Genomic DNA, 23,820 nt, shown 5'->3' on the forward strand with positions numbered 1-23,820 from the left:
GGAGGACACATAGGACCGTTACCACAAGTACAAATTACCCCCTTTCGAGTCGATTTCAAGGACAAATCATGAAATTTTGCCCCCTTTTTTACTCCAAAACAAGGACAAAATAGTACTCTGAAACACCCCTATTTTTTAGATTCCGAGGACACATCTGCAATTTTGACCCTATTTCAACATTTCAAGGACAAGGCTTTTATGAATGTTTTTTTCAGTAATTATTAACAGGGCATCACAGAATTCAAGTAGTACCCCTTGCATATAAATCAGAGATACATAGTGGTGGTTGTTGAAATACAAATATTTCTGTGACACCCTATATAAGAACCCCTTTTTTTTTTTTTTTTGACATTTGTGAGAGAAAACACCCCTATTTTTCCAATTTCACGGACAATTTTGTCCGTGCACAAGCCCTAAAAATGACCCCTTTTTCCGCGATTTTGGTAACGATCATGCGGTCACTATTGCAAGTTGAGTGACCCCACCGGGCTGTTAGGCCAAAAAAAGGTTTGTCTCAAAGCTCACGAGTGGTTTGAAAAAAAAAGCGAAATGCAATCTTTTTTTTTATTCCCGACTTGGTATTTTTATGGTATTTTGAGAAAAAAAGTGTGATTTTTGCTGAATTTTTCCGGAAAAAAGTAAAATAAAAAAATTAAAAAAATTCTGCATTTTTTTTACAAATCGCGTGTTTTTACAAACGTGCGCGCAAGGTTTGTGACAAACCTTTTTTTTGGGGGGGGGGTCTTCTCAAACTCAGTTAATTTGAAGGAAGTCATTAATTCTGATTAGAGTTTCTTGGGACTTGAAATTTGATCTAAATTCTATTAAATATGTATAGAACCTAGCTTGGCGCCTTTGGGGAGGCTAGATTCTGAGCCATGCATGCCAGCTACTGACTGGAAGAAAGGGCACATAAGGACATGCAACTCCAGTCACTCCTTCAGGGCTGGTCACCAGACCTTTTTCAGAATCACCAGGTCAATGGTCAAACCACAATCAGCTAGATGTGGTAGGTTTTCAGCCAAGTTTGGGAGTTTTTGGTTTTGACAATATTTGCATCCTATCAAAGTACGGTATCAGGGCACTGCATGATGGCCTTGATGGGCAAAGTGGCAGAAGATCATTTCATTTGGTTGATGATGTCAAAGAAATGGTGCATCATCGTACCGCTTAAAATTAATAATAGCCAAAAAATTAATACACATACATGTAGGCCTACAAACTTAGTACCAATATGAGTTTGGATTTCGGTTCAAAGGTTCATGTTTACAAAATTAATCCAGAGTAAAGTTTAAGTAAATCAGGAGAGTTCAATTGCAGTTTGATCCTGGGAAGTGGAACCTGCCCTGGTCATATATACATCTAGGTAAAAGATAACTCTGCATGAATTTGTTGTTATTTACACAACACAATAGGCCTAAATGTCTTATTCAAATTAATAGCAGTTGCAGAATATATCTAACAATATGCAAGTTATTGAATGGTCAGTGGGCGGTCGCTGGTCACAATTGAAAGAGACCAAAACCACCTTCCCTTGTGGAATCTGTGTTCTCCTTTTAAGTTCCTTGAATGAAAATTTATAATTTTGAACCTAAAATGGTCAAATAAGCTGTTAATGTGGTCCAAAAGACACATACACATAGGCCTACATGTATGTATGGGGGGGGGGGGGGGTGATTGTATGGACCCCCCCCCTTTTCAAAATATGGGGGGGGTTTTGCTGGTTCCTTTCATGTCTCATCTCTGTAGACTAGAGGAATGTAGTCATCTAGCCTGCATGTTACAAGGCATTGCCATCTTTGACGTAGACTGACATGTAAAGGTGAAACCCGTGTTCTCCTTTTGATTTCCTTGGTTGATACCTACCTTGCGTATAATTGTTCTCCCTTGATATACGGTTCCTTTTCACGACTCATAGGAAATGTACAGTCATCTAGTCGGAATCTATACAAGGCATTATCGTCTTTGAATAAATAGCTTTGGTCTGAGACTGAAACAAAACATACAAGAAAAAAGTAAATTATAATCAAAGAGGACATATCTGTGACAAATTGATACATTTTGTGACCCAAACAAATTAAGAGCACATTTTTTGCTGTGAAACAGGAAATTAAAACCTGTATAACCATGACATCATTTTGTTATTTAGGTCAGAAAATGAAATGTTCATGGTTTTTAAAACTTTAAACACAACTAGACCATACATGTACAAAATCTTACAGTACAAAAACGACTGCAAGCGCAAGTGTCTCACGCAGGGCTCGAATTAGGAATTTTGAAGGGCACCCATTTCAAGGCCATCAACAAATCCTTTGCAAAGCCACCATTGCCATTTAGTGCTGAAGAATGCTTTGAAACTTGAAGCAGTGCTAACTAAGGCATCAATGCCAAGTTTAAGGGCACCGAAGGCCATGGCCTCGTTGGCCTTCGTTTAATTTGCGCCCTGGTCTCACATGTTATTGCACAATCATGAGCATTGATGAGCAAAGTAAAAAAAACTCGGAAATTGGAGGTATGAGAATAATTATTTCGGTGCAATGTGTGTGTAAATGCTTCTTTGGCGCGCCAACTGCTGCGCAATTTGCACTTGCCGAGCGCACCACTCTCTATACGCGTCACATTTTTTAACACAAAGTGCATGTGACGCGAAGCATCGACCCCCGATGCGACATATTTAGTTTGTACTTATGGACAGATTGTAGTCACAAATCTGCAGGATCAGATTGCCCAATTCTATAAAAAAACACAATTTTTATTTTTTCATTTTTTCATTTTCTTAATTTTTTCAATTTTTTTTTTTTTTTTTTAGATTTTGCGTTTTTGGCGGAAATCACAGATTTTTGGCGCGTTTTTGGGAAAATCGGGGTGCGTTTTTTGGCCTCCAAAATCGTGCATTCTTAGCAGGCCTATATAAGACAATCTCACAGTTATCATGACGAGCATGATTTGCAATTTACCAAGTTGGCAATTATACCTGTAGATTGGATTTTATCTTGAAATATTATGTAGGCTATCTTTGATCTGGGACCAGGACAAAGTCAATTTGCATTTTACACATAAAACAATTGAAATCAAATAAGAAATGTCATCAACATACAAAGTACATGTGCGTCAATCTAGGGTCAGCATGTACAAAAATATAATATTTTTTGCATTATCATGAGAAGTCAGATGACAAGTCACACAAGATCACACCATATTTTTCAATTGAATCATCCAAACTTGATCACTAGATAAGCAAAATTAGACAGCCTAAGTCTGGAAACATGACAAACACAAGAAATTAAGTAACCTATCAAAGGTGAAAATATTATAAGAGCTTTTCTGCAAGCTAAGTTGAGGGAAAAGTGAGTCCTGGTTCACCTGAACTAAGTGGGGACCAGCACTCACTTTAGTCGTCAGAAACAGGACTCATTTTTTCAAAGTAACAGTCAGTAAAAGCCTCTGTACAACAAAAATAGCTGAAATTCTGACCTCAAATTGCAGAGAAACCCCAGTTTGGTTCACCGATTCCTAAGTATCTTTAAGGGTGGTGCAATTATTATGCATGATACCCTGGGGTGGTGAATTATAGGGGGTGGTGAATTATAGGGGGGGGTGCTCCTGACAAAAGGAAAAGGCATTGCACCCCTTCATATATTCACCTAAAAATGTCTGCTGTTGTATGGAGTCTTCCCAATCCCCCTCCCCCCATTGATCTGCCCCTCCCAATTCCTGGCTAGTCTTGTCAAATGTTATACATTTTGAGTCAGACAGTACATACAGTATAGTACAACAAATAATAAATATCATCCCAAATATTATCCCAAGCTTGATGAAATCAAACTCATTATTCCCCACATCATAGGGTGTGGGATAAAATATAGAGTAATAATTTAAGGAAGCCAATCCCACATTTATGACCTGTTTTAATATTTTTAGAATCGGACCAATCTTTGTACATCACGGGTTGGTAATGGTATGATACATATTTTTGCAGTTGCCACGATTTATGTACAGCCATTGGTCATCTGATCTGTGAAGTTGGGTTTTTAACTACCAATGACATCAGAGCCAACTATTTTTAAACAAACCTTTTCCTTGTTTTGATACCTCAGCCTAATTTCACAATTTAAATCAAGTGACGCAGCCTATGTGAAACAATATTTTTATTTGCAATTTCTGTAATAAAATACCATTTTTCTCTAAACATAGCAACTTAAACCGATGGTGCATGTTGGGAACTTTCGATTCCTAGTTTAAATTCTTTTCGTTTTTAAATTCTTTTTTTTTTTCTAATTAATGACTGCAGCAATAGAAAAAGCATGAGAAAAACTAGTTTTGATCTCAGTATCCGGCATTTATCATGCCAAAATTATTAAGACTAATTGACCCTATTAGAGCTGACAGGTCTGGTATAGTATTAATTTTAGAAGCACAGGGTCAGAATTTCGTTTCACAGTGTGAGAATCAATCTTGATTCTTGCAGAATAAATTTGAGGGAATCATTTGATTCTTGCAAATCAACTTCTGTGTAAACTACATGTACAAACGTTTGCGGGAATCAACTTTGACTCACGCAAATCTGTTTACGAGAATCTTTGCGAGAATCAATTCTCTGATTCACGCCAAAATTCTGACCCTGGAAGCACACAAGTATGTAGCATACTGTACAAAGCATTTTAAATTAATTTCTAAAATATAGAAAGACTTGAATCATCTAAAGAGAGCTCTGAACATTTTTTTTATTCCCCAAGTTCCAGAACATAACTCTACCTTTCATAATACATACACATGAACTTGTTTAGAGCTATGTTGCATAATAACACAATGTTCTTAGTTTGAAAAATTGTGAAATCAGAACTCTATGACAATCCATATTGTGGACAGGCAAAAAATGAGGAAGTGCTGGACACATAAATATTATGTGGTTGATTTTTCAAAAAAAAAAAAAATCATTTTAATAGTAAATTACAAAGGCAACAAAAGATGAAAAATATAACCCAACAAACCTGTTCTACGGTCCTGACCGACCCAGATTTTGTGTTTTCTGAAATTTTTTAGCTGAGCAAAAATTAGGCAATTTTTAAACTGTCTGCCTGATGCCTGTAGAACAGTTAGTTTTTTTTGTCGCCTCAATGATAAAATTTAGTTGATCTCCATATCAGGTGTTTTCATCCTTTTTTATTTACAGGGGTGTGATTGGTGCTTTAAGAAAAAAACCCCAAGGCAATGAAATTGCGAAGCGGAGCGAGCGAAGCGAGCGGAGCTATCGCCTGTTGCGGCCGGGGGTCCAGGGGCCCGCTTAAGGGCCACTGGTGGGGTCCAGGGGCAACGCCCCGGTGGGGGTCAAGAGGGTTTTTTACAGAGGGGTTTTACACACTTGAGCACCACTGGAGATGCAATTTCATGGGGTAAAATGCAAAAATGAGAAACTGTTAAAATACTTCACTTTATAGTATAAAAACATTTATTATCTGTGAATACATACTTCCAGTATCATATCATTCACATACACATGAGAAATTGCATCACCATTTTTGCACAGTACAGTGTGTCTATAAATCATCCAGTCAGGGTTCTAAGGAATTTTCATTTTAAATGAGATTTTCTCATATCTGGAAACTGAAAATTCCGGAAATGTGACATAGCATTTAGCTCTTGGTCAAGGGCCACTCCAAAATTTTTTGAAAATCCGGAATTTTTTTTAATCCCCAAAATCCGGAAAAATCACACCCCTGTATTTAACATTCAAAACATTGAGACCTATAATGATTAAAATTAATGCAGTGGGACAATATGAATGTTTTCTAGAAAATCAAATTAACGGATCGTGCGTGCGTTTAACGGTACATATGCGTTTAACGTTCCCATGCCTAATCATATTGTATTGTAGGACTGTATTTAAAAGCCTCCTCTGACACGACTCAAACTGAAATTAAAATGCATGTACCAAATGTTATGCAATCTGTACAAACAGGTTGAATAGAACAAATCAATTTATTGTATAATTACTGAACAAACAGCGGAAGTCATGTAGCATGCTTCCAGGTGATGATGATCATGGCAAATGAAATAATTGATTTTATTTGTTGAATGATTGGAATCAGGGATGTTTACAACAGGTACACCCAAACCTTTCATATTCAATTAATAATGCATGATAACACATTGATCAACAAATATTGACAAGGGCACTGTTTTGATAGACTGCACAAAAAAGTCTATGTACACAATATGTAAACAAACGCACAGCGATGAAAACAATCACTATCTTTCAATTTCCACTGAATCAAGGTAGGGATCAAAACACTGTTTAATAACAAGGGCTATTTCAAACAGATTCTAGGAAAAATAACCCTGGTGTTTAGATCTTGCCATCCACAAATATTTGGGGCTATTTTGTAAATAATATGGGGTGCATTGTCCTAAAAGCCTGCGGCGCTGTGTTTTGGGATTTTTGAGCCCTGAAATAATGCATTTGTCTCCAGTTATGAAATATTATTAATGTCTGTTTCAGCAGCACATTTTCATACTTGGTCGCACTCTATTGCCCGCACAGCATTATTCCCAATGAGGAGCAAATTGACAAATAGCGCACTAGTCTTGAACATTTCCACTTGTTCTAAATTTTCCGGCTTGCTTCGCTTGCCGTAATAGCTAATAGCTAAATCCTCAGATTGAGTGCATTTCCCACAACTTACTGACAAAAGTAGGGGGTGCCCCTAGCCCGAAACATCATGGCCCTAGTTGTTCCTTCCTCACCATAGGGCCATGAATGCCGTACGTACATAGAAACGGGCACCTTGAAGTCATGTCGCGGCGATGACGTCACACTGACGGCATCTATTTATAGGAAGAATTCAAAACACGGCGACGATAATAGTCACAAGTCTGATCTTTTACATCCTCAAATGTGCTCAAAATTTACGAACATGCACCAAATATGTTTTGTTTAAGTCTCATCTTCACATGAGGAATATGGTAGTGGTATTTATGAGAAAAAGTGGTATTTTATGTGTACCCTGGAAAGGTTTAAGGTAGACATCTCAGACCTTCGTAAGGAGAAGGGCAGTGGAAATCGGAGGTGTGAGTACCTCGGGCTAGGGGTGCCCCCAGCCCAACCTCCCCTTTGTGCATGCCACTGGTTAACCAGCTTTTTCCTCCGGCATTATTCTACTGAACAATTAAAGAGAAATACCGGCGGAAGATCAGTCAGTAAATTACATCATACGTACGGTACATCATATGGCAGGAAAATGTAGGAGGACAGCTTTTTCTACTGGGCTTTTAAAATAAATTCGAATATTCCGGTTTAAAAAATCTAGTTAACAGCAAAATGCTGAGTGTGAAGGTTGACGTGATTAGTCTACTTTAATTTATATTATTGCTCCCACCTGATATACACATGACGTGTTTCACCCAACAGAGTACATACATGTATATCGCAGATGCGATGAAAATCAATCATTCTAATTTATACTAAATGTAGTGATGAACTGATTCTGATAACAGTATAATAAAATCGGCCTGTTCAGTCCTGCCCACATTTCAAACAGACCTTTTTGATACAATGCATAAACTAAATGTGACCCGATCTGATCCACTCAGGCCAAAGTCAGACATTTTGAAAATTGAGTTCAATTGTACCATTACTAACTTGCTCAGTACCCATACCTACTGATGTTGAATCCAAAGGTATCTTGAAATACTTGGTTGCAAAGTTATGAACTTTAATCAGTGCCATTTTTGAAACAATCGCACGCGGAGCACACAGAAATTTGGACAATTAGGGCCTACCACTAATTTGTTTTGGTCATAATTAAGTTGAATATCGGTCTTACAATTTGTAAATTGATCTTTCACATGATTTTGTGCCTGAATAATGCACGCGAAGATTTTGACATTCATCGCTCGGAGGGGCGCAGAATCGATGCTGAATTGGCCAAATATATCCAAATTCTTTTGTCTTTTCTCTTCACTTTTTGCTTTTATGTATCTCATATTTAAGTTTCATTATTGCTGACTTAAGCCCGATTGGATCAGATCTGGTCACAAATATAAACCCTACACACAGTGTATGTACCACAAAATGAAATGCATTCCTCTGCAAACAATTCAAAAGTAGGACAGTGCTAGGTCTGTAAGCACTCTTTCACAGCCTGGGAAAAACTAGGACAGAAAAAGGGTTTCTTTTGTAATGACAGCACTATAGGGTGTATTCTTGATGTCCTCATCAGGTCATCCATTGAAAGACTAGACTGAAATAATTCCACTATAGACCATAACGGCCTCATCCCAAAAGCATAATTCAATAACCTCAATTAAACAGTAATAATGCAAAATTTGACCTCAACTTGCAGAGTATGAGTTTTTGTACCCAAATCTTCAAAGGTCATTCAAAGAATGTAAATGTATTGGAGTTAAAGAACTGTGCCCTGATAGATGGGCATGTTGTGGATGTTAATGTTCCATTCAGAATGGTGGAGTACAATACATTCACCTGCTATACCTGGGCATGGTGTGGTATTCTTTTAAGGGGGTACTACACCCCTGCCAAATTTTGTGCCTATTTTTGCATTTTTCTCAAAAATTATAGCGCATTGGGGACAAGTAATATATGAATATTATAGGGGCAAGGACTACAACTACTGCTCTGGAAATTTTATTTCTGCACAGACAACAGTTGTGGAGTTACAGTCAAAAATGAGGGAAAACCAGTATTTGTCCAATAAATCAATAACTACTTGCTTTGAGTTGCTGAATTTTCAGTGCAGTAGTTGTAGTCCTTGCCAGTATAATATACATATCTTACTTGTCACCAATGTGCTATAATTTTTGAGAAAAATGCAAAAATAGGCCAGGGGTGTAGTACCCCCTTAACAGGTGATTGTATATTGTTCTTCATGCACTCCTGGAGGCCGTTAACCTTAAGAGCTCAGTGTAAGGGCGCTATACAGTGCGCAAAAGAATTAAGGTACTATTCATGTTGTTCACCTTCTCAATGATTAGCACATTATTTAGCAATGTGCTCTCATTGATTAGAACACAAAAGTGCAACTTTTGATTTTGTTTCTTCCTTAGGTTTTAGATTGCCGCTTCTAAAATTCTCAACCAATTTAACAAATGAGGTCTTAAATCGGAGCGAAAGGGTACATGTATTGGCTTCTTCTTTTAATTTTAACATATTTGTCTCGGTTTAGGACATACATGTACTAGGTGAACATAACTGGTACCTTAATTATTTTGCGCACTGCAAAGCAACAGATTTGGTATTAACCTACCATGATGGAGCACATTATTCCTTTGCAATATCCTGAGTAATTTGACAGCAAGACCTCTGTCAATAATATCCCGGTTTGTCACCATCCAATCCACTGCTTCTCGACCAGTGAAACATTGTGTGTATTGACGCAAGAGCTGGCGTCGGTCCCTCACTATCGCAGGCTTGTTGTTGTGGAAAGCTTGCCTAAAATAGAAACAGAATAAAGAGATATATGATCATTTAATTGTGTTTCTTTGCTAGAATTTCAAATCAATTGTGGCCCTGGTGGAATGTACCATATTTGTTCCATTTAGAGGTAGCCCCATCAGAGCAGTTCTTCTGGGGTGAAACAAACCTACCTGGTTATCAAATTAATCAGTGACAATGTTATCTCTGAATTTGACAGGTGCTAATTGATGTTTTAATGTTATTGCATCAATTACCACCTGACAAATTCAGAGACAAACTTATCACTGATTAATTTGATAACCTGGCAGGTTTGGTTTACCCCAGAAGAACTGCTCTAACAGGGCTAGGGCTACCTTTTTAACCGCCCATGCTCCTCTAAGCGCCCACCCAGTGACTTTACAACAAGCAAACTGATATTAGTTTATTAACTGCCCATGCCCATAGATCATGGTCTGAAACATACATGTATGGCTCACTGATGATGATGGATGAATATTTTGTGTCTTTTTCACATATTGTCAGCTTAGACAATGTAAAAAATAAGTCCCAGTAAAACCTGAACAAAATATGCTTTGTAATCATGATTGGTACCGTTATCAAGCTCATTGAACTCCTGAGAATACTAAATTATCAATATTACCTGCAGTTGTACCGGAAAGGATAAAGACCATCAAGTTCAATCAAGGGCCAGCTAAATTAAAAACAAAATTTGGGCAACAGTTTTCTACCATCTGCGCTAGCACGTGAGTCCAAAGTACACGTACTATACATTGTACAGAAGCACGTACATTCCAGTACCGGTACACAATCATAAACTGTATTCATAAATAGCATTTAGATTAGCTTTGTGGGCTCTTATCATTTGATTTGACTGATAGTTGGTCTAATTCTGCTGATCATCAGCTGGTCATGACCCACAGTACGTGTGTACTACTTGACATTTTCAAATTTGGAATTTGACAGGCCTCAAATTTGCACAATTTTCTAGAATTGCCAGCTCTGTAAAATGAACAACAGTCAGTGGACAGGGCAAAATAAAACCTCATTATAATGAAATCTGATACAAGAAAAACCCTGTTATAAAGAAGTATATAACGAAATAACTGATATATAACGAAATTTGGATATAAAGAACTAATTTCTCTGTCCCTGACAACTTCGTTATAATGAGTTTCCACTGTAAATGAGCTGCATGTTAATCTAGTCCCCAAACTATACATGTACATACTAGATCCACAATTAAAGGCCTGCAATGTACATGTAGACTTTAAATTTAACCCCATGAGAACATACGTATACACATGTACATACATACATACATACATAAACAACATTTAATAGGGCGCCTTTCCAACTTGATCAAAGCGCCGTAAAAACAAAGCAATAACAAAAACAAAGTCAATCAATTCGATGGATAAAAATGAGACTTCCTTGAAACTAGGCAGTGTGCATGCCTCCCTGATGGTTCTTGGGAGGCTGTTCCAGAGTGTGAGAACTTACTGCTGATTGGCCAAAACTAAGTTTTCAATCTTTTCATTATCAATTGGACCAATCAGCAACATTTTTAGAATAATTTCACCAAACAAAAAAATTGGGGTGAATTATTTGCAAAGCTCCATTCTTATTGGTGATTAAAGTGAAGATATCATGTAATTGACCAATCAGAGGCAATGTTAGATCGGCAGGTAGTGCTCAAGGGGTTAACTTATGAAACTCAATTTCCTATCACTATTTTTTAATGAGGCAACTTTTTCATAGATTCATTATTTTGGCAATTTCCATTTCTCACACAAATTTATAACCCCTTTAGCGCCACCCATAGATTATACAAGACACTTCAAGCTAGCGAAATTAATATAGGGGATCACCGAAGACTGAATTATTTATTCCCTGCTTCCGAAATTATTTTGCAGCAGGTTTTCACTTCAAAGAACAAGTGCTACAGTTTTACCAAATCCTTAATTTTTTCGGATTCTTCAAAACGCAGGCAAAATATCATAACGAGCGCGGAAGACAGGGAAACAACAAGGACTTTATACATGTACATGTGGGCCTACCGGTACATTATTTTGAATTTAAAAAGTATATTATTTGATTGAAAGACAACAAAACGTGACCTGATCAAGCAAACTGTATCAGTTGCCCAAGTATGAGCAAAGCCGAATTGAGACGGTGACTAAAACCAGGTACCTGCCTCAGAATTCTAAACTGATCACTCGCCCCATGCCACCAAAATTTATGCAGCTGTATAAATGTGACCAAATTTGAACATGTTGATGACGTTGCTCGCTTACAAAGAAGAGTCCTACAAAACCGTGCTGCCCGCATTATCTTCCAAGTTCCACGCCGTCACTCATCTTCACCTCTTTTAAATTCGTTACACTTGCTTCCAGACAAGAGAATTTGCTTCAAAGTGCTACTGCTACTCTACATTTACAAGACATTGAACGATCTGGCACCACCCTACCTCTCTGATTGTCTGACCATCCGTGTTCCAACTAGGGAAGGCCTTCGTTCAAATCAAGATCTTACGCGCCTTATCATTCCTAAGACAAACAGACTGATAGGCGATGGATCGTTCAGTGTCTTTGGACCCAGAATTAATCTCCCACAGTTACTACTTTCAAACGTAGCCTGAAAACCCATCTTTTTAACCATTGCTAATTTTACAAAATTGTATGTTGTTTCTTTTGCATATTTTTGTTTTCTTGTATAGTCTTTAGTAGTAGGCAGGGGTAGAAATAAGGGACCATTTCCTGATAGCCATCCGGGCTATCTAGCCATTTTTCTGATAGCCCTGAAGGAAATTCAATAGCCCTGAAAAAGACATTGTTTTAGCACAATTCAAACCAATCGTTTGTTCAAATATTCAGTTATTAGTGAGTAACCCTTACCCCCCCCAATGCCCCCCCCCATAATCAGGGGTACATTGTAGCACTAGGTTTTAAAACCAGGGGTTCTCAGAACCCCCTGAAAGTGTTAAAAATATGCGCTCAAATCCTAAAATGAGGGGTTCTCTAATCTGTCAAGTATTGAATGTACGGTTTTAATTAGTATCATCAGATTTTGTGATTTTGGTTACAATGATGTGTTTCCGGTATCTGGTATAAATACATGAAATAGTTAAAGCCCGGCAAAAAATGTGATCTCACTTTTCACGCCACGATTCTCGCCTGTAACCAACTATCTCGCTTTTTAAGAAAGTTCCCAAGCAGTTTACTTACTATAAAAGTGTTGCTTTATGCCATAAAAGTTCGCCGAATTCCACAAAATGCAGTTCAACTTCGGCAAAGTGCAGAATTCAACACCATTGGCACCACATGGAACCCATGCTTAACTCAATAAAAAATGACATTTCATTGCAAATGAGTTCAAGTTTAGGCCAAATATTATGATAATGGTTTAAAATCACTTTGTAGGTAGAGATATTTTACAAGTTTAGGACATGAGATGATGAACATAAAAATGTAGTTCATAAATTTGCAAGAAAAAAAAGAAGAGGGGTACTGATGAAAATCAGGGTATTATTCCCCCTTAAGGGGGTAAGTACCCAGGCTGGACAATTTTGTGCCTATTTTTACATTTTTCTCAAAATTATAGCGCATTGGTGACAGGTAAGATGTATATGGGCACAGACTACAACTACTGCACTCTGCACTGAAAATTCAGCAACTCAAGGCAAGTAGTTATTGATTTATTGATCAAATATTGGTTTTCCCTCATTTTTGACTGTAACTTCACAACTGTAGTCTGTGCTGAAATAAAATTTCCAGTGCAGCAGTTGTAGTCCTTGCCCCTATATACATGTCTTACTTGTCATCAATGCTCTATAATTTTTGAGAAAAATGCATAAATCCGGGGGTACTCAAGTTTGGTTTTGGTAGGGACGTGCGCTGAGATTTTGGAAGTGGACCCATACCAATTTTTCAAGAAATTTGGACCCATTGATATACCAAAAGTCCAAATTTTCGGCCAAATTTAACCAAAATTGTCTTAGTTTTTACAAATTTTCACAAAATTTTTGAAATTTTTTGAAAATTTTGGCTAGATTAAGGAAAAATTGGGCTGTTTTCCAAAAAAATTTAGAAAATTTTGAAAAAAGGACCCATTCATATCCAAAATAGGCTTTGAAAAAGGGGCCATTGATCCACAAAATGCAGTTCAACTTCGGCAAAGTGCAGAATTCAACACCATTATATTGGCACCACATGGAACCCATACTTTACTCAATAAAAAATGACATTTCATTGCAAATGAGTTCAAGTTTAGGCCAAATATTATGATATGGTTTAAAATCACTTTGTAGGTAGAGATATTTTACAAGTTTAGGACATTATTATGAGATGATGAACATTCATTCATATTCATATTCAATTTATTTCCATCAAAAAGCACAAACATAATAACACCAACAACTTTATATAAAAACAAGATGGAGGAGGTGCAACTAAAAGCAAAAGCCTGAGAAAATGTTGCACCACCTGACAATTAAATTAAACACTCAAAAACCAAACAAACATACAAACAAGACATGACAAGAGCGGTGGCCGAGAACACACACACACAAAGCAAAAAAAAATATATGAGAAAAGAATCATTTACATTACAGACATTTGACATAAACACAGACATTTGACATAAACATAAAAATGTAGTTCATAAATTTGCAAGAAAAAAAAGAAGAGGGGTACTGATGAAAATCAGGGTATTATTCCCCCTTAAAGGGGGTAAGTAGTACTACAATGTAAGTACCCCTGGCCAATTTTGTGCCTATTTTTACATTTTTCTCAAAATTATAGCGCATCAAAGCCATTGAGAAGATCCAGAGAAGAGCTACCAAACTGGTTCCAAGCCTGAGGGAGAAGTCCTACCAAGAAAGACTTGAAGAACTGAACCTGTATCCCTTGGAGATCAGGCGACTGAGAGGTGACTTGATCGAGGTCTTCAAAATTCTCAACGGCTTGGAAGATATCCACCCAGATCAGCTTTTCACCATGTCTCATAACACAGGCACCAGGGGTCACAAATTCAAACTCTTCAAAAGGCAGCTGAAGAAAGGTTTGAATTTGAGGAAGTTCTTCTTCTCCCAGCGAGTGGTAGATGTGTGGAATAACCTTCCTGAAGATGTTGTTGGAGTTAATACTACAAATCAGTTTAAAGGAAAGATTGATCAGCACTGGAAAGAAAATGGATATGGGGTACTGAAAGGCCTAAACCTATAATTAATCCCATCAATCCTGTAAGTGTAAGTGTGTAAGTGGTGACAGGTAAGATGTATGGGCAAAGACTACAACTACTGCACTGAAAATTCAGCAACTCAAGGCAAGTAGTTATTGATTTACTGATCAAATATTGGTTTTCCCTAATTTTTGACTGTAACTTCACAACTGTAGTCCGTGCTGAAATAAAATTTCCAGTGCAGCAGTTGTAGTCCTTGCCCCTATATACATATCTAATACTTGTCATCAATGCTCTATAATTTTTGAGAAAAATGCATTTATAAATCCGGGGTACTCAAGTTTGGTTTTGGTAGGGACGTGCCGCTGAGGAAGTGGACCCATACCAATTTTTCAAGAAATTTGGACCCATTGATATACCAAAAGTCAAAATTTTCGGCCGAATTTAACCAAAATTGTCTTAGTTTTTACAAATTTTGGAAAAATTTTGAAAATTTTGGTAAGATTAAGGAAAAATTAGGCTGTTTTCCAAAAAATTTAGAAAAAAGGACCCATTCATATACCAAAATAGGCTTTGAAAAAGGGGCCATTGATATACCAGAAGGCCGAAAATGCTACCCATGTTTGTGGCACGTCCCCGTATGGTCATTTGTACTGAGTACCCCCCCCCCGGGCATAAATAGGCACAAAACAAAATTGGGCGATTATTCAATTGGGCAGGGGTGTAGTACCCCCTTAATATTTCTGGACTAAACCATGGCACTTGGCAGTGACATTTTTATGATTTAAAAAATTTATATATAAATAAAGCTGCACTTGCATTGCATTTCATTTGGCGCAGTTTTAAATCGCTATAAATTAACAAAGTGACATGCGCTCAATTTCAAATTTAAGCGCTGGCGTACATCACAGGCAGGCACTTACACCGCATAGATTTCTACGATGACCAATCATTATTGTAAGTTCATATATTAGTATATCACGAATGTGGTTATTGTGGTATAGCACTAGCAGCATGGTCCCACCGTCCAGCATGTCTAAAAGCATGAAAAGGGCAACAAGGACATAGGCCTGAGTGATGGAAGGTCACACGTGCAGCATGCATGCAGGACACCAAACGCAAGACCTGGTCATATCACGCGCGATCTAATTCTTAAAAATACTAACCTCAATCTTTCACCAATCATAAGAATGTTTCCCGTAATTTTGGAACCTATAGATGCTGTTGATGAAGTCCGGATGGTTGTAACAGATCTTCTTGGCAACATTTTGTCAGTTTACTCTTCAAAGTCTAGACGATCGACGATGTCGTGAAGGTGGCTTACCACGTTTTTCATGTCACGTTGATAATACACGTGAAAAGCAAGTTTGTTATGATTGCGGCGGGTGGACACGCTATAATCCACAGCATATTACAGTCTTCTCCAACCAGATAATTCTCAAAAAATTGAGTTTTACGTATCTCGAACATGTAAACGTTCAATCTGCACTACGGCTTAATAATATGACGCAGTCAAGTGAGCAGAAATGGCGTGGAAAATGTAGTGTTGTGATGACAAATTCACCACGACTTCGAAAATGAGTAAATGACGTAGTCGCTCTGTCTCGCTGGCTAAATCTGGTTGAGCGACCTTTTTGAGAAAACCTAGAACCAAGACTTGTGTAGTAAGAATGGAATTTGTAAAATCCTAGGTATCAATATCTAAAAAAAAGCGGGAACTTTGTTGGGAATATTTTTTAAGTTATACCCAAATAATCACAAAGTTGCTTTAAACTGTAAAATTGTCATTTCAGAGTGTATGTTGACCAAAAAGAAAGAAAAAACAGCCAGTTGTTACCTGAAACTACAAACCATAGTAAAAGACTGGTACCAGTCTAGCGTTTACCGGTAGGATTTTCTAATAATAATACAGGGGCCAAAAAGGTCAAACAAGATCAAAATCAAATTGTCTTTCTAAAAGCATGTTGATACAAAACCAGTTTACGTGTGAAATATGAAACATTATTTTAGAGATTAATATTTAATACATTTGATCTATTTCTACTACATCAGTGGCTAGTCTCACACCGTCACACGTCAATGTCCAAATACAAAAATATCATGACACCCCCACGATGTTAATGGATCTGTCTCTATTTACTAATAAATCGAATAAAGCCGCTAACTTCCGGGAAAAATGTAGGTCAAGTTTTAATGGCGGGAGTTCATGAAACAGCGATGGAAGGCGAAACGGATCAAAGGTAAGCTTAAAATAAGATGCTGAATGTATATAGAATTTAGAATAACATAGCTAGTTAGGTGAAGTTTGGAATATTGGGCATATTTTATTAATAGAATTTCAGAATCATGCCATAATGGTCAGGATGATATTTGCAAGCTAGACTATTTTAAGCTTACCGGGATGTGGGACTCATCCTACTATACTAAAATGCAGCAAACCTTTTACGAGCGCGACTACCGTGATGTTGCAAATTCGGCGCTAACAACGCGTACGGCGCACAGTTCATTCATAAATTTCCACTCAGCAACAATATATCGCCTTAGCAGCCAATCAGAGACAAGTGCGTGCAACGCAGTATATACGCGATGTATCCTTACAATACGCGCTCGTCTAAGGTTTTCTGCATTTTAGTATAGTCCTAGTAACTAGGTCGGGGAGATCGAACACAGACATAATCATTTGGACGTTTAAATAATACCTACCATGATAATACCCAATGTAAAAGTAAATGTCGTCACGTTCTCAGTTACTGGGACTAGCTAGGACTCATCCAGTTGTTGTACTTGTAGTAGTAGTAACTCATGAACTACAATTTACCACAAATTTCGAACGTTTGAGGACTTGTTCTCAAGTTGTAGCAGGTGCCATAGGTAGGCATGTTCATAAAATTTTGAAATTTAATAAATTCATCTAAAATTGCTTTCATAAAAAAGAGAATCATTTAACGTAAAAATGAGGGGTCAATCATGTATGTAGGCCTATAATTGGCAATGTTATTAGGGAGTTCGGCGAAATACGGTATGGGGGAATTCCTATCTGAACGCATGGGGAAATACCCTTCGTTGTTTAGCATGGAAATTTTCATTGAAAATGTATCTAAAAAATTACAAGTAGTTTTGAATATATTTTCTTTCATTTACCATCGCTTTTTTTTCTCAAATCAGTTTTAGTTGCCCTTAATAACTCCAAATTGACATGACATTGAATTTTATTTGCTTAAAGGGGGATCCAGTTGACCAGGCAAACTTTCAAGGACAACCCAATTAAGTAGGCTTAAAATATAATCAAGTCAATGTTCACCTCTATACCACCAAACTTTGTACAGTTCCCAACTTAATGTGTTTTCCAGATATTTATAGCGGCCTTTAATTTCATACCAAAATCAAGAAAAACATGGTTTTGTTATTACAAAATAACATGGAAATCACACAGGGTCATATCTGGTCACTGCAGTAGGCCACTTGAGGTAATCAATATTGGTACTTGAATGGTGTGACTCAGTGACTTTCTGCTCATTGTAAGACTGAGTGATAGTGTTGTAAACTTGATTGCATAACATTAAAATTGCCAACTGATATCCTTTGTATTTGAGTTGTCAGTTGATGGTATTAGAACTGTCATGGAAATAAACATTTTAAAAATGTCAACAAAACATGCTACTGCAGATTGCAGAACTCTATGCCTGTATGTGTGTGTCTGAGGGCCGATGACCGGGCCGATGACACACATTCGATGGGTGTATAGTTACATGCAGAACCCCAAACAGAAACAACAGATTATTAGGGCATGTAATGCCTATAGTGGTCTCATGTATGTAGGGGCAGGGATGCCAAAAGATTTCAGCCCGAATCGCAGGTCAAATAATCGAAAAGTCACCCAATTGTTCTCCTTATCATGGTTTCTATGGGGCATGAACCTATCGGAAGTTGCGGGAGCCAATGTTGAAAAGTCACCCAAACTTTTTCTTAACCATTGCTTTCTATGGGACAGGAAATTGTCAAAAGTCGCGGGAAAAATCTTCAAAAGTCGCCCAAGTGGGCTACCAAATCGCGGGTTTGGCAATCCTGTGCAGGGGGGCCATGGAGTATATACTTGAATAGTGCATACAGAGTGATATAGAGTGGCTGAGAGTGCCAATAGAGCAATAAACCAACTGTAACAGTAATTGAGATGGCAGCTTAACCCCATGAGAACTACCTGCCGATTGGCCAAAATGAATATTTTGTCAAATTTTGAACCAATCAAGGAGGGTACATCATCTGCATGCAAGTTTGACCATAAATAGTTTAAAGCCTAGTCATAATTGGCAATTGAAATGAGAATTTCAAGTTATCAGCCAATCAGAAATGCTGTTAAATGACCAGTTAGGGTTAAGATGACAGAGGGACAGGTCTCTAGATCGATTCCACAACCATTCATACCCATCACCTGTTTTATTGTATTATCATATGTATATGTGAATTGCCCTGTACCTTGTGGAGAACAGAATATTAATTTAAATGGGGATGACTCTATCATGAGTGACATTATATTAAACACCCTCTACACGGCACACTATTTTAATTGTCTTGTTTGTACTTGTTTGTTACAATATATTCTATACAGGACCATAGAGCATGTTCAAGCTATAGCAACTCAGGCCAAGTTGGACCCAACTGACCTTGCACCCATCTCACAATGTCTATACTTTGCTGAGGAACTCAATCCAGAGGAGATGGCCCTATTACAGGTTGAAGATGGTATGCTGGAGCATATCATGGAAGGCAGCAGGTAGGTATAGGGGTGGGAAGAACTCAATCCTGATGAGATGGCCCTATTACAGGTTGAAGATGGTATGCTGGAGCATCTCATGGAAGGCAGCAGGTAGGTATAGGGGTGGGAAGAACTCAATCCTGATGAGATGGCCCTATTACAGGTTGAAGATGGTATGCTGGAGCATCTCATGGAAGGCAGCAGGTAGGTATACTATAGGGGTGGGAAGAACTCAATCCTGATGAGATGGCCCTATTACAGGTTGAAGATGGTATGCTGGAGCATCTCATGGAAGGCAGCAGGTAGGTATACTATAGGGGTGGGAAGAACTCAATCCTGATGAGATGGCCCTATTACAGGTTGAAGATGGTATGCTGGAACATCTCATGGAAGGCAGCAGGTAGGTATACTATAGGGGTGGGAAGAACTCAATCCTGATGAGATGGCCCTATTACAGGTTGAAGATGGTATGCTGGAGCATCTCATGGAAGGCAGCAGGTAGGTATACTATAGGGGTGGGAAGAACTCAATTCTGATGAGATGGCCCTATTACAGGTTGAAGATGGTATGCTGGAGCATCTCATGGAAGGCAGCAGGTAGGTATAGGGCTGAGAAGAACTCAATCCAGATGAGATGGCCCTATTACAGGTTGAAGATGGTATGCTGGAGCATCTCATGGAAGGCAGCAGGTAGGTATAGGGCTGAGAAGAACTCAATCCAGATTAGATGGCCCTATTACAGGTTGAAGGTGGTATGCTGGAGCATCTTATGGAAGGCAGCAGGTAGGTATAGGGCTGGGAAGAACTCAATCCAGATGAGATGGCCCTATTACAGGTTGAAGATGGTATGCTGGAACATCTCATGGAAGGCAGCAGGTAGGTATAGGGCTGAGAAGAACTCAATCCAGATTAGATGGCCCTATTACAGGTTGAAGATGGTATGCTGGAGCATCTTATGGAAGGCAGCAGGTAGGTATAGGGGTGGGAAGAACTCAATCCTGATGAGATGGCCCTATTACAGGTTGAAGATGGTATGCTGGGGCATCTCATGGAAGGCAACAGGTAGGTATAGGGGTGGGAAGAACTCAATCCTGATGAGATGGCCCTATTACAGGTTGAAGATGGTATGCTGGAGCATCTCATGGAAGGCAGCAGGTAGGTATAGGGCTGGTAAGAACTCAATCCTGATGAGATGGCCCTATTACAGGTTGAAGATAGTATGCTGGAGCATCTCATGGAAGGCAACAGGTAGGTATAGGGGTGGGAAGAACTCAATCCTGATGAGATGGCCCTATTACAGGTTGAAGATGGTATGCTGGGGCATCTCATGGAAGGCAACAGGTAGGTATAGGGGTGGGAAGAACTCAATCCTGATGAGATGGCCCTATTACAGGTTGAAGATGGTATACTGGGGCATCTTATGGAAGGCAGCAGGTAGGTATAGGGCTGGGAAGAACTCAATCCTGATGAGATGGCCCTATTACAGGTTGAAGATGGTATGCTGGAACATCTCATGGAAGGCAGCAGGTAGGTATAGGGCTGGGAAGAACTCAATCCTGATGAGATGGCCCTATTACAGGTTGAAGATGGTATGCTGGGGCATCTCATGGAAGGCAGCAGGTAGGTATACTATAGGGGTGGGAAGAACTCAATCCAGATGAGATGGCCCTATTACAGGTTGAAGATGGTATGCTGGAGCATCTCATGGAAGGCAGCAGGTAGGTATAGGGCTGAGAAGAACTCAATCCAGATGAGATGGCCCTATTACAGGTTGAAGATGGTATGCTGGAGCATCTCATGGAAGGCAGCAGGTAGGTATACTATAGGGGTGGGAAGAACTCAATCCTGATGAGATGGCCCTATTACAGGTTGAAGATGGTATGCTGGAGCATCTCATGGAAGGCAGCAGGTAGGTATACTATAGGGGTGGGAAGAACTCAATCCCGATGAGATGGCCCTATTACAGGTTGAAGATGGTATGCTGGCGCATCTCATGTAAGGCAGCAGGTAGGTATAGGGCAGGGAAGAACTCAATCCTGATGAGATGGCCCTATTACAGGTTGAAGATGGTATGCTGGAACATCTCATGGAAGGCAGCAGGTAGGTATAGGGGTGGGAAGAACTCAATCCTGATGAGATGGCCCTATTACAGGTTGAAGATGGTATGCTGGAACATCTCATGGAAGGCAACAGGTAGGTATAGGGCTGGGAAGAACTCAATCCAGATGAGATGGCCCTATTACTGGTTGAAGATAGTATGCTGGAGCATCTCATGGAAGGCAGCAGGTAGGTATACTATAGGGGTGGGAAGAACTCAATCCAGATGAGATGGCCCTATTACAGGTTGAAGATGGTATGCTGGAGCATCTCATGGAAGGCAACAGGTAGGTATAGGGCTGGGAAGAACTCAATCCAGATGAGATGGCCCTATTACAGGTTGAAGATGGTATGCTGGAGCATCTTATGGAAGGCAGCAGGTAGGTATAGGGGTGGGAAGAACTCAATCCTGATGAGATGGTCCTATTACAGGTAGAAGATGGTATGCTGGAGCATATCATGGAAGGCAGCAGGTAGGTATAGGGGTGGGAAGAACTCAATCCAGATTAGATGGCCCTATTACAGGTTGAAGATGGTATGCTGGAGCATCTCATGGAAGGCAGCAGGTAGGTATAGGGCAGGGAAGAACTCAATCCAGATGAGATGGCCCTATTACAGGTTGAAGATGGTATGCTGGGGCATCTCATGGAAGGCAACAGGTAGGTATGGGGCTGGGAAGAACTCAATCCAGATGAGATGGCCCTATTACAGGTTGAAGATGGTATGCTGGAGCATCTTATGGAAGGCAGCAGGTGGGTATAGGGGTGGGAAGAACTCAATCCTGATGAGATGGCCCTATTACAGGTTGAAGATGGTATGCTGGAGCATCTTATGGAAGGCAGCAGGTAGGTATAGGGCTGAGAAGAACTCAATCCTGATGAGATGGCCCTATTACAGGTTGAAGATGGTATGCTGGAGCATCTCATGGAAGGCAACAGGTAGGTATAGGGCTGAGAAGAACTCAATCCCGATGAGATGGCCCTATTACAGGTTGAAGATGGTATGCTGGAACATCTCATGGAAGGCAGCAGGTAGGTATAGGGCTGAGAAGAACTCAATCCAGATGAGATGGCCCTATTACAGGTTGAAGATGGTATGCTGGAGCATCTCATGGAAGGCAGCAGGTAGGTATAGGGCTGAGAAGAACTCAATCCAGATGAGATGGCCCTATTACAGGTTGAAGATGGTATGCTGGAGCATCTCATGGAAGGCAGCAGGTAGGTATAGGGCTGAGAAGAACTCAATCCAGATTAGATGGCCCTATTACAGGTTGAAGATGGTATGCTGGAACATCTCATGGAAGGCAGCAGGTAGGTATGGGGCTGGTAAGAACTCAATCCAGATTAGATGGCCCTATTACAGGTTGAAGATGGTATGCTGGAACATCTCATGGAAGGCAGCAGGTAGGTATACTATAGGGGTGGGAAGAACTCAATCCAGATGAGATGGCCCTATTACAGGTTGAAGATGGTATGCTGGAACATCTCATGGAAGGCAGCAGGTAGGTATAGGGCTGGGAAGAACTCAATCCTGATGAGATGGCCCTATTACAGGTTGAAGATGGTATGCTGGAACATCTCATGGAAGGCAGCAGGTAGGTATAGGGCAGGGAAGAACTCAATCCAGATGAGATGGCCCTATTACAGGTTGAAGATGGTATGCTGGAGCATCTCATGGAAGGCAGCAGGTAGGTATAGGGGTGGGAAGAACTCAATCCTGATGAGATGGCCCTATTACAGGTTGAAGATGGTATGCTGGAGCATCTCATGGAAGGCTGCAGGTAGGTATACTATAGGGGTGGGAAGAACTCAAGCCTGATGAGATGGCCCTAATACAGGTTGAAGATAGTATGCTGGAGCATCTCCTTGGTCTGGGGCGGACATTTTAAAAATGAATTTAGAAGAGCAGCAACGACATTACTTGCATTACATTCCAGATGTTAAATCTACATCATATGCAAAATTTGAGGAAATTCGCACGAGTCCGTTTTATTTTAGGGCCATTTGTCTACAACTGGTCTTTACATGTAGCCCTATGGGAAGAGTGCCCGTTGAGGCGCTATAACCCCATTTAGGAACAAAATGTGATTTTAAAAAAGCGGACTCGTCATGAATTTTCTAAAATTTTCAGAGTATGTAGTATGAACATGTAGAAATATAATCAAGTAGTTACCCTACCTGCTCTTCTCCGAAAAAATAAAAAGTCCTATACCTCAATGATAATGAAACCTAGGTGAAGGCAGCAGGTAGGTATACTATAGGGGTGGGAAGAACTCAATCCAGATGAGATGGCCCTATTACAGGTTGAAGATAGTATGCTGGAGCATCTCATGGAAGGCAGCAGGTAGGTATACTATAGGG

The 23,820-nt window shown here is 39.4% G+C and overlaps 2 protein-coding genes across 6 annotated transcripts in view; one reads left to right on the forward strand and one right to left on the reverse strand.

Moving 5' to 3' along the window:
• LOC140165865 (DEP domain-containing mTOR-interacting protein-like) overlaps nt 1–16,182 on the reverse strand; it is a 35,706-nt gene extending 19,524 nt beyond the window's left edge. The window contains exons 1-3 of the mRNA XM_072189200.1: nt 15,778–16,182; nt 9,264–9,448; nt 1,867–1,990 (exon numbers count right to left, since the gene is read on the reverse strand). Coding sequence (XP_072045301.1) covers nt 1,867–1,990; nt 9,264–9,448; nt 15,778–15,878 — 410 coding nt within the window. The 5' untranslated portion in view covers nt 15,879–16,182. The remainder of the gene's footprint in view (nt 1–1,866; nt 1,991–9,263; nt 9,449–15,777) is intronic.
• Nucleotides 16,183–16,706: 524 nt separating this feature from the next.
• Nucleotides 16,707–23,820, forward strand: part of LOC140165866 (sister chromatid cohesion protein DCC1-like) — a 29,247-nt gene continuing 22,133 nt past the window's right edge. Inside the window, exons 1-3 of one of the 5 annotated variants that reach the window (XM_072189202.1) lie at nt 16,707–16,851; nt 19,218–19,341; nt 19,920–19,960. In XM_072189202.1, the coding sequence (XP_072045303.1) occupies nt 16,805–16,851; nt 19,218–19,341; nt 19,920–19,960 (212 nt within the window). In that variant the 5' untranslated portion in view covers nt 16,707–16,804. Of the gene's footprint in view, nt 16,852–19,217; nt 19,383–19,919; nt 19,961–22,234; nt 22,306–23,076; nt 23,148–23,731; nt 23,804–23,820 lie in introns of those variants that run through there. The other 4 variants (XM_072189201.1, XM_072189204.1, XM_072189206.1 and 1 more) reach the window with 4 other exon arrangements.

The sequence above is a fragment of the Amphiura filiformis genome, chromosome 12, assembly GCF_039555335.1.
Source record: "Amphiura filiformis chromosome 12, Afil_fr2py, whole genome shotgun sequence".
Classification (NCBI taxonomy): Eukaryota; Metazoa; Echinodermata; class Ophiuroidea; order Amphilepidida; family Amphiuridae; genus Amphiura; species Amphiura filiformis.